The sequence below is a fragment of the Ursus maritimus genome, unplaced genomic scaffold (genome assembly GCF_017311325.1).
Source record: "Ursus maritimus isolate PB19 unplaced genomic scaffold, ASM1731132v1 scaffold_7, whole genome shotgun sequence".
Lineage (NCBI taxonomy): Eukaryota > Metazoa > Chordata > Mammalia > Carnivora > Ursidae > Ursus > Ursus maritimus.
In genome coordinates this window covers 83,778,878-83,794,909 of record NW_024426885.1, presented here as the reverse complement: position 1 = coordinate 83,794,909, position 16,032 = coordinate 83,778,878, and the positions used below count along the sequence as shown (strand labels likewise).

The 16,032-nt window shown below is 46.1% G+C and overlaps 1 protein-coding gene across 3 annotated transcripts in view; it reads left to right on the top strand.

The window, feature by feature from the left end:
- EDARADD (EDAR associated death domain) overlaps positions 1-12,312 on the top strand; it is a 60,352-nt gene extending 48,040 nt beyond the window's left edge. For all 3 annotated transcript variants that reach the window (XM_040623806.1, XM_040623805.1, XM_040623804.1), the window contains one exon: positions 10,398-12,312. In XM_040623806.1, coding sequence (XP_040479740.1) covers positions 10,398-10,780 — 383 coding nt within the window. In that variant the 3' untranslated portion in view covers positions 10,781-12,312. The remainder of the gene's footprint in view (positions 1-10,397) is intronic.
- The last annotated feature ends 3,720 nt before the right edge of the window (positions 12,313-16,032 follow it).

Sequence of the window (16,032 nt, the reverse complement as noted above, 5' to 3'; positions counted from 1 at the left end):
GGACGGTGGTGGACCCTAAAACCCTGAGGATAATTTGTCACCAGTCCTACCTAGACTGTGCCCATATAACCATGCTGAAAATCAGAATATGTGGTGTATAGTCAACTTTTCTCTCCCCTTAGAAACATGATGTTAGCAGTGCCTGGGTGGCTCAATCGGTTAACATCCCACTCTTGATCTCAACTCAGGTCTTGATCTCAGGGTCGTGAGTTCAAGCCCTGCACTGGGCTCAGAAAGAGAGAGAGAAAGAGAGGGAAAGGAAAGGAAAGGGAGGAAGGGAGGAAGAAGGAAGAAAGAGAGAAAGAAAGAAAGAAGAAAAGAAAGAAAGAAAGAAAAAGAAAAAAAGAAAGAAAAGGAAAGGAAGGAAGGAAGGAAGGAGATGTTAGCAGCCGTTATCTCTGGGTGGTGAGACTCTAGGTGACTTTTTTTTCATTGAATAGATTTTTATTTATTAAGGACCTACTGTGTGGGTCCTAGAGCAGAAGTACAGCTCTGGGAGACAGAGGTTGGGATCCTGGTTCCAGTCCAGCCACTACCCTGCTGTGATTAGAGAAGTCAAAGGGGAAACTGAGCCAGTTGAACTTGTAGGGAGCCTTCCCACCAGGTTTCACAGGACAGGCCCAACGTCAAGGTCCCATCTGGACACCCCACTGGAACCTGCTTTCCCTGGACCACACCCCGCCCTGACCAGAGGCTGGGACCTCTGGCCAGTAATTATCCCTCCTACACAGATGCGCAGCAGACAGGCTCGAATCAGAAGCACTAGCTGTGTGATGTGGGGAGGAGAAAGCATCTTTGCTCACAAGCAGTCAATTTTTGTTTTCTTTCCACTCTCCTATATTTTTTAAATTTCTCACATGAGTGAATACCAGAAAAATCTCTCCCCCAAAACTTCAACCTGTATATGCAAATGTGTTTCTAACAAACGATCAGATGCCGGCAAATATATACAACGTGTGGTAAAAGAACCACGAAGCCCGTAATGGGCTAATTGACCGGCTTGGCTGGTAGGAGCATGATTTTTTCCCCCTATGCTCATCTGAATTTTCAGATTTTCTGCATTAAGCACGTATTTCTTTTCTAATTAAAAAAAAAATCTGTATTTAAACTTTTAAAAGACTAACACCCTACACATTAATGTGGAATGTGAGCTAAAAGTGGGAATGGATAAAGTAAGTTGTTTAGGAATATCTATAGACCTTTACGATTTAAGGTTGTTATTGCTTAACAGATTCACTGTAATCAAATTTCAGTTGTCTCTTAAAAAATTTTACCTGTGTCAAAATGACATGGAAGACTTTTGGAGAAAATAACCCTTTCGGAGTGGTAGCAGGTCAGTGATGGAGAGCAGATGGTGCCGAAGGGAACACCCAGCGGGCTGCTCTGCACACAGTGTGTTCAGGGCTTTGGTGGGATTTTTGTTCTTGTTTTTGTTTTTCATAAACAAGATGAGAGACACTGACTTAATGGCTTTGCTCTTGAATAAACGGGCAAAAGCTGATCTTTGAGTGAGAGTAGCAACTTCAGTAAGCTTTATCATTTTAGTTACAAACACTAATTTAGCACTTACTGTATACCAGGCCCTGTTCTAAGTACTTTAAACAGCCACTTAGAACAAGTGCCCATGACAGCTCCGAACTTATTTTCCTCACCAGGTGGATATTACAGAAGTCATGCTGGGTCACAGGGGTCCTACGTGGGACTCAAGCCCGGGGCCTGGCCAGGAGCTCAGTCCCAACTACCACACCAGGCTGCCTCTGTACGAGTCAGATGCGTTCCTGGGCGTACACACATGGAAGGCTTGAGTGTCATACGGGGGTAAAGGTCAACTATCTCAGATACAGTCTTAATCTGGAACAAAGCCAGAGCCCACCCCCAAAGTCAGTCTCTGAACCGCTGTAATACCTTTCCCAAAAAGCTCACTACGTTCCCTGGATCAGGCCCTCAGGCCTGAACTCAGAGCCTGGATTTCATTTAATTCTTGTCTTTAACCAGCTTATAGCTGGTGGGGAGAACGGGAGGCACTGCCCCAGCAGGAGGGATTAGACAGACAGGAGAAACAACAGCGACAGTTTGTAAGCAAGGAAAGATAAAGTACACATCGGAATCAGCTACCTCCTTCGTGGGGCCAGTGCGGACGGAAGCAAACGCCCACGAGGGGCAGAGCACGGGAAAGAAGACCTCACTGTGGCCGTGGAGTCCTACAACAGCACACCTGCTCTCCACACTGGGCCAGTTTTTCAAGGACGATCTTCTGACCACCTTGCATAATTCAGCACTTGCCCAACCTAAACCTCATTTCCCCGCAGAAATGAAGGTAAAATAGGATTGTTACTTTCTTTCAAAGTAGGTCCATTACATGACACTTTGTTCATATGTTTGTGTCACATAATTTCAGAATCCAAATTCACATGGAATTCTATGCTGAATTTTTACCTGGGCCCTTCCGGACCTAAGTTTGTTTTTTTCTTAAAGTGCCCTTTCCACTCCAGCTTTGATGACAAAATCAAGGCTCCGCCTGACCTGCCCCAGATCCTTCCAATTTGTCGGTTAGACTCACCAATGCAGCTGCCAACTTAATGTCTCCTTAAAAGGGTGTTTTAGAGAGACAGAAAATGAAATTGCATTGTTTTTCCCTTTGGTTAAGAGATCAAACGCCCACCAAAAGCCCTTGGGTTAGTTTCCTGGGAGATAAAAATAGTTCATCATTTTCCAGCTCAGAGCATATAAACTACGTCCGATGAATAATGTGGTGTGTGCGTGCCCCAGTAATTTATCAAAGCCATAAACTGACATTTTAAATATATTTATTTCCAACCACACTGGAAACCACACACACATAGAAAAAAGCATGAATTTATACCCTCAACGCACGTAACTGCAGAAGTATTTGACTCCACGCTGACACTGTTGGTATTTTGCAGGCTCCAAATCCGATAATTTATAGACAACTGGGGTAGAGTTATTTTATTTCAGGACCACAATATTTTGCTATTTGCAAAGTTGCCAATAAAAAAATGTTTACGATTTAATTGTTTGAATTAACTCAAGACCTCGTTATCCTGCAGAACGTTATTATAAATGATCTAAGGGCTCACAGTGGTCCCGAGCGCACGGGAGGGAAACACCCGTGTGGTAATAGTTCTCGAAAAGCCAGGTTGTGCAAGATAAAACGGCACCTAGCCTGCAGGGAGACACATTAAGTCAGTCTGTGATCCACTGCCAGCATCCTGACTGGAGCCAGTTTCTAGGCTCAAGTCATCATGACCTTTGTGAGTCCTGAATATTGTTCCAATTCACAATTAACTGTTAATTGACCAGTATTTTCAAACCCGCCAGCCCCAAACCCGAGTTAGACACTGCACTGTCGGACGCGCGGTTTCTTACTGTTGTTTCAAATGACGCAGCCACAGCTTGTCGGCAAACATTCTAGAATCCCAAACGCTTCTTTAAAGTCTGTGTAAGTGTGTGTCTGAGAGAGGATGGAGAGTAGGGGGAGAGGACTGAAAACACCCCATAGGAAAACCCACTCATCCACTGTGGAGTGTGGGGAAATGACAGGCCATCTCTCAAAGAAAAGTAACTCTGATTCCAAAGTGTAATTTTGGCAGGTCCTTCTGACTAAGAACTTACTCTGCGGGTGTCTTTAAGGCAAAATGGTTTTCAACCCCAGCTGCATTTTAGAATCCCCAGGGGAGCCTTTAAAAATTCCCATGCCCCTCCTGCACCCCAGACCAATTCAATAAGGATTTCAGTGGGTGGGGCCAGAGGGCTAGGGGGTGGGGAGCGTTCTGGAGGGGGAGGTTGAGAACTACTGCTTTAAAAGAGGCTGTTGGTTCTGCTCCCTTACCCACAGCCTGCCTGCTGTGCCCTGGGCTGAGGCTTTCATGGATGATCTCATTCAGTCCTCGCCACAACCTGTGAAATAGATCGCACTGTCCCGTTCAGGGAGTGAGGATATGGCCTTGGAGAGCTCAGTTACTGGTCCAAGTTGCACACCTGCTTCATGCTCATACTGACAGTTGGCATGCTTCTAAAGCCATTCTTAATTTCTGTGGTACACAGGGTACTCCTTCTGCATAGCGACCAGGCATCTTTCTTCTGCTTTGTACATGCTCAGTTAGCACTTAAAAAAGAAAAAAGTTTCGGTTGATCTGGAATTTTCTAGATAGCTCTTCTTAGGCTGCCCAGAGGTTTCTAACTGGACTATTTCTCCATGACACATTCTTCAATCATTTGATTGACTCAACAAATATTACTGAGCGCCTACTGTGTATCTGGGATGAAGTGGTGACATTAGATACGAAAGTCCCTTTCCTCTTGGAGTTTATATACTAGTTGGGAGTGACAGACAATAAACACAAATAAGTCATTATATATGATGGTAGGAAGATAAATGAGGGTAATGGCATTTTGCCTGGTAGGGGAGGATGCTGCTTTAGCTAAGAAGGTTCACGGGGACCCGAACAATGCAAAGGAGCCAGCCGTGTGAAGATCTGAGGAAGGAGGACTCCAGGGAGCAGAGCTAGCTGGTGCAAAGGTCCTGAGGCAGGCCTGAGCTTAGTGATCTAGGGACCAGTGTGGGCAGGGAAGAGCGATAGAGAAGGAAGTGAGCTGGGAGGTGTCAGCAGAGGTCAGACCACATGGGGACTCTTTTCTTCCCAGTGTCCTTACAAAAAATAAATGTAAGACCTAACATCTTTACATAAGACCTGACAAAAGTGCTTTCACATCCTTTATCGCATTTAACTCATGAGATACAGAAATTACCATTTTCATTTAACGGATGAGGAGTCTGAAGTCTGTGGATGTTAAATGCCTGGAGAAGTCAAGCTCTAGGAGGTGGGAACGCTGAGATTCGATGAGCCCCACATGACACAGGTTGGAATGATGCAGGATTGAGGGCTCTGTGCTGGGCTGGTCATAAGGTAGTCCTTCCATAATGACAGTTGGCGTGATGAAGAGACTCTGAAATCTGGTGCTTCCTCCTCTGACAACCCTCCCCAAGTATGAGCCGGTGCTCAGATGAGACTCACCTCGAAATTAGAAGTCACTGTTGTTAATGGTGTGTTCCACTCTGGCTTTGCACTGGCAGAAAACACGCAAGTCGAGCGTCGAAATATGGCAAGTGAGGACCCTCATTAGAGAACCTGAGTGACTTTTTATACATAAGTGACTTCCTTCTTGAAATAGCCCTCTCCTCTCCTCAAATCTAGAATCAATCCATTCTCTTGTATTTTAAGACCAGTGCTGTATTGTTTTCCACCAATATCTGTTTATCGCCAGGAGACACCAGCAACATTCCCTTTCCTTTTAACTTTCTCTCTTCAGGTCCTAGGATGCATCCCACAATAATCACAAGTCTACCAGGGGGCACCTGGCTGGCTCAGTGGGTAGACAGTGACTCTCGATCCCAGGGTCGTGAGTTCAAGCCCCACATCAGGTGTAGAGATTACTTAAAAATAACAAGTATCCCTTGTCTCCTGGGGAGAAAGCAGAGTTCTTATTCATTTGGCAAACAATTTCTAAGCTTCAACTGTACAGCAATCCTATGCTTGTGTTTTGAGAGGCATCAGATAATCATCCCATTTTCCCCCATTTCTGATGAAGGCTTCTCTGGTCCTCTATCTCTCTCTCCCCACAATTGTTTCTTCCCCAAGGCATCACCTAGCCTAGCCTTTTATGTGCGCTATTACGTGATAGGTGTTCAAAGCAGGGCAGGACAGAATATATTTGATACAAAACAAAACAAAACATGTTTCTCCACTGAAGTCCGCCAGAGAGCTAATTATAGTTTATGATTCTAAAAGGCAACTTTTAATTCGCTAGTGTTGGCAGTCCGTGGAGATTGCAGTTCAATAAACGGTTTGTGGTCTGTGTCACGGAAAATACAAAAGGAAAACATCGATAGATTTTTGGCACATCATTTATTTTCAAACAAACTAATAAATGGTCAACATAATTGTTCAAAGAAAAGCTTCTCTTATACTAGAGAGCTTAAAGGAGCTTCACAGAAACCTTACGTCTTTCTTCTTCTTTATATTACTTTTTGTTATATTATTTTTAGTCTTCTTGCCAACATTGAATCTTACAAAGGTGGTACTAGAGATCACCTTTGGGCACCAATAGATTTAATTCTGGACTTCGAGATTTAAATCCTCCTTTCTTTTTCTGTGACATTTAGAAATATTTTTGAAGTATCCAAAGAAATACAATCATTATAAAAAAAATTAGGAAATATCCATTGGTAACACTTTTGATATACATGCTTCCAGACTTTTTCTATGTCTGTGAATATGTATATAATATATGCTTTACATGGATATAAATGACTGTTGTTTTCTGGTCTTTTTTAAAAAGATTTTATTTATTCATTTTTGAGAAGGGGGGTCAGGGAGGAGGGGGAGAGGGAGAAGCAGGCTCCCTGCTGAGCAGGGAGCCTTGATGCAGGGCTCCATCCTGGGACCCTGAGATCATGACCTGAGCTGAAGGCAGACGTTTAAGCAACTGAGCCACCCAGGCGCCCCTACTATATTGTTTGTTTTTACAAAAACAGAATTATACATACTCTTTGGTAACCTGCTTTCTCGGCCATTTGATGGAATATTGTACATTTGACCCTACCTTTAAATAAGAGCAAAGAAAATTGGAGGATTTCCCTTATACCCTTCGTTTAGTAAGGAATCACCTTTACCATTACAAAGGTCGTTTTTTAAATAAATTAACTTCTGTTCTATTGTGCTGCTAAAGCTTTACTTCTTTTTTTTTTTTAAGATTTTATTTATTTGACAGAGAGACAGAGCACAAGTGGAGGTGGGGAGGCAGAGGGAGAGGGAGAAGCAGATTCCCCGCTGAGCAGGGAGCTGGACATGGGGCTCCATTCCAGGACCCTGAGATCACGACCTGAGCCGAAGGCAGATGCTCACCTGACTGAGCCACCCAGACTTCCCAAAGCTTTACTTCTTAATGCATCGTTATTAATGTGGCTGAAGAAGGTCTCTCCCCGTACTATATAGAAATGTAGTGCAACATTTTTAAACTCTAAGATGTACAGCGCAGTGCAGAAGGATCTGGATCTGTTCTCGGGGCATTTAAGGTGTCATGAGGAACAAGAGAACCACGCAGACTGCCTCACTGCAATGCAGAGTCAGGAGATGCAGACGAAATGATGGGATTCTGGGGCGCCTGGGGGGCTCAGTCGTTAAGCGTCTGCCTTCGGCTCAGGGCGTGATCCCGGCGTTCCGGGATCGAGTCCCACATCGGGCTCCTCCGCTGGGAGCCTGCTTCTTCCTCTCCCACTCCCCCTGCTTGTGTTCCCTCTCTCGCTGGCTGTCTCTATCTCTGTCGAATAAATAAATAAAATCTTAAAAAAAAAAAAAAAGATGGGATTCTGAATGAGGCAGCATTCCAGGCCGGGGCTGGGGAGATTGCATGCAAGGGCTGAATCTGAGGGGGGTTTTATAGGATGGATGAAGTTCAGCAGAGGAAGTCCTGGGAGAGGCGGAGGGAGAGAAGAGAGAAAACTGATCAGAGAGAAAACACCAGGAAAGACATGGAGGTAGAAGAATTTGAGGCCCAATTTTCCCGCCTGTGAAATCGACAGACATTTTTACTTGGTGCCGACAAAGGTCCGGTGACGTGGGCAGCATCACTGCTCGCGGTTGGAGTATAAATTGTACCACCTTTATTTCTGGAAAGCAGGTTTGGGCACATGCATTGATAGCCTTAGAAAGCTCATACTTTGGGGCCTAATTATCCCATTACTGGTGCAATGAGTATAGATGTGGCCAAAAATACACACGCAAGGGTCTACATCAAATTGTTCCCCTTAGTTGTAAGAATTTGGGAAAGCCCCTAAACGTTCAGTAGTTTATACAAAATCTGTAATGGTATGTAATTTCCAATTTTTCTACCCTGAGCTGATATTAGTCTTTCTTTTAATTTAATTAATCCGAGGCAGGCTTTATAGGCTGGATGAAGTGCGGGGAAGGGAGTAGGCCAGCTGGTCTGGAGCACACATTATATCTGGGAAATCCTGGGAAGGAAAACAGGAAGTGTAGCGTGGAGAGGTTCCAGGGGAGGCCGCGACCTGGTAAGTCGTTGGAGGCAGTGAAAAAGTCTACAAGGACACCTAGGGAGCTGTCAGTGTCCGGAGGGGAGTTGGAGTGCCGTTGATGCGTAGGGGGAGACATTTAAGTGCTGTTTTAGGTCCCCCGAGTTGGAGATGTCAGTGGTCAGCTGTGGAGCCCAGAAGAGCAGGCAGGCTCCTCAGTCACTCAGTCAACATTGCTTATGCATTTGTTATAAGCCAAGGGCTGTGCGGGGTCCCACAGATGCAAAGAGAAGGGGCCTTCCATTCTAGTGGGAGTGCGTGGTGGGGGTTGTTGGGAGTGGAGGATGTGGCCAGAGGGAGGGAGTGTGGGAGGGGAAAGCTTCGGGCTAAGAACAGAACTGAAGCACCTCCTTGTCCTGCTCAGGGACTCAGCAGCCAGACAGGCTGGGATCTCAGCACGTCAGGTGACAGGGGGAGGGATGCAGCTGGGACATGGTGGGCTGAGGCTGGGGGTTTGGGGCTTGGCTGTCGGAAGGAACCTTCAAGGAGGATGCACTCTGCCGTGCAACGGACAGTGTCCAAAGGGGCAAAGGAGCCTCGGGCCCAGTTCCAGAGGCAGCCATATCCCAGGGGAGCTGGTGTGAGGGGGACATTAGAAGCCACAGCAGGTCCAGGTGACCTTCAAAGTCAGGTGGGAACCTGCTTGTTCATGTAAGACATTGTATTGGTTACCACAGAAATAAAACACCACTGGAGAAAGTTTGGAAAATAGAAACAATCCTATGGAATTAAGACAATAGCGATTACTGTTTTTGTGCATTTCCTTCCATAGTAATAGTAACAGAGTTTTCACATAGTTCTAAAGTCAAGGACACACATTCTCTACATCCGGCATTTTTCACTTGACATTACAGCACGCACATTTTCTGGGTCACGACGTAGTCTTCAGAGTTACTTAAATAAAACTCCATCAGGCAGTACAGTGATTTATTCCACTAGTCCCCTAACATTGGCATTTGTTTAAAACAACGGGTAGTAAAGATCAGACCGTCATTAAAATATTTCGTGTGTGTACATATTCTAGATTATCTCCTTAGGCGGGATTCCCAGAAGTTGTGTTAGTAGGTCAAAGGGTGTGAGCCGGGTTCTCAGGGTTCTTGTCATCTTGTCATTTGTACTCGCCTCCAGTTGGCTGGTTCTCAACCTTGGGAGCACCGAAGACACTCCCTTTTCCTAAATTCTTTCCTCTCCGAAATTGGGAAGTCCAGGGCTCGGTATAGTAAAGGTCATTGTAACCAACCTCCCAGAATTTTCCAAGCCAGTGATCTCTGGTGTAGCCTTTGGCTGTTAAAGTCCCCGGTTGGAAGGGTCAGGAGCACCAGTGCCGATGCAGTTGAGACACTCACGTTGCCATGTTGTGCAGACACACTTACAACTTAATCCTAAATGACCTGTCGGCACTTGTCTCTGCTCCCTCATCGCCCCCTGTCCCCGACGTGCTTCCTCGTGTTGACACGAGGCTGCAGATGACTGACGGAAGAATATCTGCCCTTCCTCTGGGCTGGGGCTGTGCCCTTATCGGTGAGGCTCAGCTCAAAGACCCCTGTTCATCCGTCCCACGGTGCACACCTCAGGTGTTGGCTCCACTTCAAAGGAGCCCCGTGCGTGAACAAAACACAGATAAAGGCGAAGGGATGATAAGGTGGCCATAAATCTCAAAAGTAAGTTTTCTGGCATTATCAATTATCACTCTGTTCCAAATATGCGTGTGGAGTGGATATTCCAGTTTTGTGTGTGTGTGTGTGTGTGTGTGTGTGTGTGTGTGTTTAAAGGCCTTGCAAAGAACTGTGCAATCCTTTATCCCCTAACATGCTGTGTTTGGCATTAAAAAGCTGTCAGGGCTGACTTGTAACTTGGAAGGGGTAAGAGCAGAGGTTCAGGCAAGTATGGGCTGGCTTACTTGGGGGACAGCAGAGTGTGACTCCTGCCGGGGACCCACCCCCAGAGAGAGCCCTGCTCCTTGAAACCCAGATTCCAGCCAGTGGTGCCGCAAATGCACAACGTGAGACTCAGAGTCTCCAAAAGAAAGGGATACTGGCTGTATAAGCCCTTACTAGTTCTTCCAGCAAAGCCACCCCTCCCCTGGCTGTCAAGAGCGCCACGTTTGTCGTGTGAATCTATAGAAATGAGTATTCTGAGAGTATCTGTGAGTATCTGTAAGACCCGCTGTGTTCCACTCATAGCGGTGCTGCTGGCATTCGAGCAGGAAGATGGAGGGCGGGAGAGATGGGCGCACGCGTTCACTTTCTTGCTGACCTGTGGGCTGTACTGCTTACTCCTGCAGATACAAGCAAGGGCGAGTCCTGCAGGGAGAACTGTACTTGTCCCTCCTGCTTGCTCCGGGCCCCGACCATAAGTGACTTACTCAACGATCAGGACTTGCTTGACATCATCAGGATAAAGCTGGATCCGTGTCACCCGACAGTAAAGAACTGGAGGAATTTTGCCAGCAAATGGGGCATGCCGTACGATGAGCTGTGTTTCCTGGAGCAGAGGCCTCAGAGCCCCACCCTGGAGTTCCTGCTGCGGAACAGCCAGCGGCCGGTGGGTCAGCTGATGGAGCTGTGCAGGCTCTACCACAGGGCCGACGTGGAGAAGGTCTTACACCGGTGGGTGGATGAGGAGTGGCCCAAGAGGGGGCGTGGAGACCACCCCAGGAACTTCTAGACCTCCGCGCCTTCATACTGGCCTCTTGGGACCTCGAAACAACCACAGGTTAAGGAGGAATGGGGGTCTGTTCTTTTTTTAAGAGTTTAGGATAAGGACGTGGAACCGTGGATATCGGTTTTCCCCAAAGCTGGTGGGTGTTTTTTGGAGGGGTAGGATATGTTTTGGTGGCGGATTTTTGCTTGTTTAGTTTTGCACATTGGTTTTAATTTAATATTTGAATCTGGACTCGGGAAACATACTTTGTAGACTCCTCTAGGGACCGGGGCCAAAGACGGCAATCGGAATGGATTCATGCCATGACGAAAATAAACTTACCCTTTCCCTTCGATGCTGTGGGAGATTGAAATGAGAACTAAGATTGTTGGTGGCCCCAGTCGATCATCACCCACGGGATCCCTCATGATGAACCGCGCTCCCGCATCTGACAAGAGGACGGCACAGAGAAGTCACCTCGCTTGTTCCTTTTTCGGGCATGAAGCACTTCGGTGAAGTGGCAGGATATGGGTATCCTGGGGCCGTACCTTCAGACCGTATGTGCCATCTTTTTTATTCCAATACTTTGGTACCCTGTGCATTATCAAAAATGTCCTTTGCTCAAGTATTTTTGGCAAGAAATGCAAAATCGGTGGTGGGAGGACAGAGTCCGGAATCAGAGGGGGAATGAGGACCTTGGGCAAGCTGTTTGACAAAGAGAGTCACAAAATGCCCTTTGTTACCCAAGACTTTTAAAAAATTAACTGAGTATTTACTTTTACACCTTTTATATGAGGCTGAGTGTTTCACCCCGAGATCAAGTTCAGTGAAGAAATTAATAAAAATCACCTGGCCCCTGGTTGACATGCAAGCACTTCAGCCCCTACTATCCCAGCTGGAAACAGGCCACTAACGAACTACGCAGCGGTTTAGCCAAGAACAGGGACTCGGTATTAACATCCAAAATCCAGAGGATTTTAAACCAAATGAAACATGGGGTCCAAACAATACCTGATGTTCTTATTTGATGGTTTAAGGGGAGGTGAGGTGTGGAGGGTGGAAGGGTTCGTTACTGGAGAGATCTGATTTTCTCGATGTTTTACAGGGTAACAGATACAAGGCAAAGCCTTGGCTTGCTTGACAATTTCATAAAAGCGCCATTTGGTTTTGGCCTTGGGTTCAGACAATCAAGGTACTTCTTTCGGTTTGGTGGGATTCTGTATATGTCCCTGATTTAAAAAAGCAGAAATGACGAAGAGCACTGATTAAAAAGCTTAGGATTAACTCAGAAGAAAAATATTTTCTCAGCCACGAACATAGTTTTGCACGAACCATTTTAGCGGTTTTTATCAGGTGGCTAATACATACAGTCAGCTTCGCTATCAAATGTAAACTCCAAACTAGCAAAATCTACGGAGATTTACTCCTCACTTCTGACTCGGGGCTCCTCGCACCCAGCTCATCTTCCCTTGTCTGATTTATCAGAGAAATGTCAGGTTTATCACAAGATGTATTTAAAGGAGCAGCACTTAATAAAATGTGGAGATTTTTAAAAATAGGTTCTTCTGCAGTTGATGTCCAACGAGGGGGTTGTTACATATTTACTGTCAGCCGGGCTCCAGGCTCCGTACAGAACTCATTAAGGGGGCTCTAATCTTCTAGGAATTTGATTTGATGTTCCGTGTTCTCGTTAAGTTACACGTGACACCCGCCCCCATATGTTAGCCCAAAATTTGCTGTGGGAAAATACAGATGAGCTTTTCGCATTAGTTACTGATACGTTAGGGAAGTGGGACAGGAAAGGGTTGTGACTATCAGTGTGGCATGGTAAGGACCCCCAGCGGGGGATGCTGTCACCTTGTGTCCCACCACCCTTGGGATACAAATGTCCTGCTGATGGCTGTCTGGGCAGGGCCACAGAAAGTCCCTTCCCTCTCGGGCTGCTGAGGAACTCCATCTTTTCATCACACTTCCCTCCTGCCCATCTCCATCCTTGCCGGTTGTCACGCCACCTCAGCACCAGGCTGTGGGGGGCTCTGACCAGGTAGAAGCAGGAGGAGAGCAGAGAGGGAGGAAGATGCCAGGGAAAAGCCCTTTGGCTCCCTTTCCTCAGCCTGCTCCTTTGTCCTCCGGCCTCTAGGCCTCTAGGCTCTCCCCTCCCCCAGACAGAGACGGAAAACAACAGGTGGAACCTCCACTCCCACCCCCAGCCACCATTCCCATGGGGGGAGGGTGGGGAAGTTTTCCTTATTTCCAGAGACTTCCTCCACCTCCAACTCACACAGGACAGGGGTGCAGCAGGAAGAAAGAGCAACCTGAGGGAGGAGGGGATTGGAATAACACCACCCCCACTACCCTGCCCTCCCTCCCCTGCTGCCCCACCAGCTTGCCCGGTCTCCCCCTCCCCCACCAGGGGGTTCTCAGCTCAGTGGATGCCCAGCTCTATTAAAAACCCTGGCAGGTCACAGACCACCCTTAGTGGCTTGGAACAGTACCTGGGGGAGGTGGGCTTCTACGTTTCTGTCCGGTAGGGCCACAGCTGCAAATTTTAAAAAATGTTTAAGGTCCTAATATCCCAGATGTTCAATCTGGAAAATACTGTGAAAAATTTTCCCATAGAAACACAGTTATACACGGTGATTAGGGTCTTTAGAACTGTCAGTTCTAGATTTCACAAATCCCTGGATTAAAAGTTCTTCGTAAACTGGCTTGGGAACGCAGGTCCCTATTGGCACTGCTTCTGTTTCCAATTTCAAACTCCAACTTTCAGTCTGAAAACTGACGTTCGAGGGAACTTATTGTCATATGTATCTTGAACATGGCTATCGTTCCTAAGTGTCTGCTGAATTCACCTCGGAGCTGGATCAAAAATGTTAAGACAGGATTCAGGTGATTCGGGTCTGGGCGGAGCGGAGTGTGCTCCTTTTCCATCAAATTTGGGAATTCCAGGAAAAGTGCGTGACCACAGAGTCCAACCCCACATTTCCCCATGTGGCATCATTACTTGCAAAGTCCTCATTGTTCATAATTTCCAATCCTGGCTATGAAATCTGAAAATTCCTGTTTATAATTGCACAGGGGAAGTGCCAGGGTAGACAGGACTTTTCAAATATGGGAGTTGATATGACCATGCTGTTTGAATTTGATTCTACCATTATTTTCACATACTGACATCTCTATCGATTGACATTTATCTTATGAAAAGTTTCAATTATTAGAAGTATGATGTTAGCAGAGAGAAATTCAGCCATAAGTTTTTTTAAAATACAAGTTCTTTCGGACTCTAGGCTTTGATTAAATGTACGGTGCTTTTGTTTCTGTTACATGCAGGCATATCAAAGAGTAATCCTCAACGGAAATAGAACCAGCACTCAATTGCGTAATAACCCAAAATACTTTTTAAGTTAATTTTCAGCAAATAAATACTGTAACAGCAGGGCACCTGGGTGGCTCAGTCGGTTAAGCATTGGACTCTTGGTTTCGGCTCAGGGCACGATCTCATGAGTCACGGGATCAAGTCCCGTGTGGGGCTCCAAGCTCAGCAGGGAGTCTGCTTGAAGATTCTCTCCCTCTGCCCCTCCCCCCAGTCGTTCTCTCTCTCAAATGAATAAATCTTTAGCACAAATACCGTAACAGCATAAATATGGTGAGACTTCACAACAGTGAGAGTGGAAAGGAAGGAAATCACTTAATGATTAATTGATCAAGTAACTGTTAAAACGTAAGTTCATTAATACGTAAGAGTTTTTCTCATTATGTGTTCCTAGGGATCTGGGTTAAATTGAACGAAACTGCTTATGATGAGGTCCTTTGCCATTAGAAAGATGAAATCACTTCAGCTGCGTTCCAGGATGTAGTGTTTCAAACAGCACTCTCATACCGCAGTGTTACGTAGTGAGGCTTGATGTTATGAACCGGATTTGTTTGCTTGCAATGGAAAATCACTTCATGTGAGAAAGGGAAACAAAGCTGCCATAAACATCACATACACCCAAGACACATACACGCCCGAGAGACTCCAACAGGTCATGCTTTCCTTAAATTGTGAGATGTGAAATGGTTAGGGCTTCAGTTTTTGCCAGGATTGCCCACCAATATTTCTGGATACCCCATATGCACAAGGCACCCATTTTGGTGGCACCCAATAACAGTCATTAACAACATAGAAAATTCGAGGTAGTAGACAAAAGATGGTACCCGTCAGGGTCTCCCTCAGAGTCATTTTTATGTGGTACTGCCCTCTGCTGGAGTCTGAAATCGGCACACACGTCCTTTCTGGTTCCGCTGCCTTCCCAAGACCAGCCCAGAACCCACCTTGCGTTTGTTGTAGGTGGTACTGTAGAACCCTTACCAGGAGCCCCGATGGAAGATGGGAAGAGCTCGGTTATTTTCCAAATTGACATAAGCAGAAGGAGGCTGGCATAATTGAGATGAGGATCCAGTAGCCCGAAAGTGCCCATCGTCACATGGCCCCTTCATCCAGGTGGGTTGTGTGACCAGTCTGCTCTACGAACAGGTCCATGCTCTGAGAATTACGTCAGTAAGACTTTTCCTCTATGTGGCTCTAGAGTTAGCCATTTGTGGGTGTTTGGTGTTTCTCCCTTCTGATCTAGCGACGCTCTTTCATATTCAGGGAAGTGGCTGTGAGCAACAGTGGCTTTCGCGTGAAAAGGCAAAGGGATCGCCCTCCCTTAGTTACAGCACATGTCGACCGCCAGCACTAGCTTTCTTCTTCCTCTATAAGTTATAGTATAAAAATATATTCTTTTAAATACAACATTAATAACTAAGGTCTAGCAGATTTCCTTTCCCTTTCTTTTTTGAAGCAATAGATGTTTCATTTAGTTTTGCACCAAGACCACACCGTCCTTATAACATTCTCCACTTCTGCCCTTCTGTTCTATGCTTTCCCTCGCCTTGGGTCCACGTTTCTGCTTTGCGTTGCTCATGTCTGGGTCAGATTTTCCCGCTGTGCCCATGGCCTTCTTCCCCCGCTACAGACTGACGTCTGCTTCCTTTGTTCACTTGCACGTGCAGGAGCAATTTGTTGGGTCATCTTTCATATTTAATGACACTTTCGGCCTAATAATGTTAAAACTGTTTCCTACCCTTGTAACTGAAACATACATAACTACATTCGCCCAAGAAGTGATGAGAAATGTTCACCCTAATTTGTTGCACGGTTTCCTGCTTGGGAATTCAGGCTGCCCCTCTGAAGCCTGTGCACTGGGGTATAAATGAGGGCAAGTCTTGCTTCCCTGGTGTGTAGAGAAGCT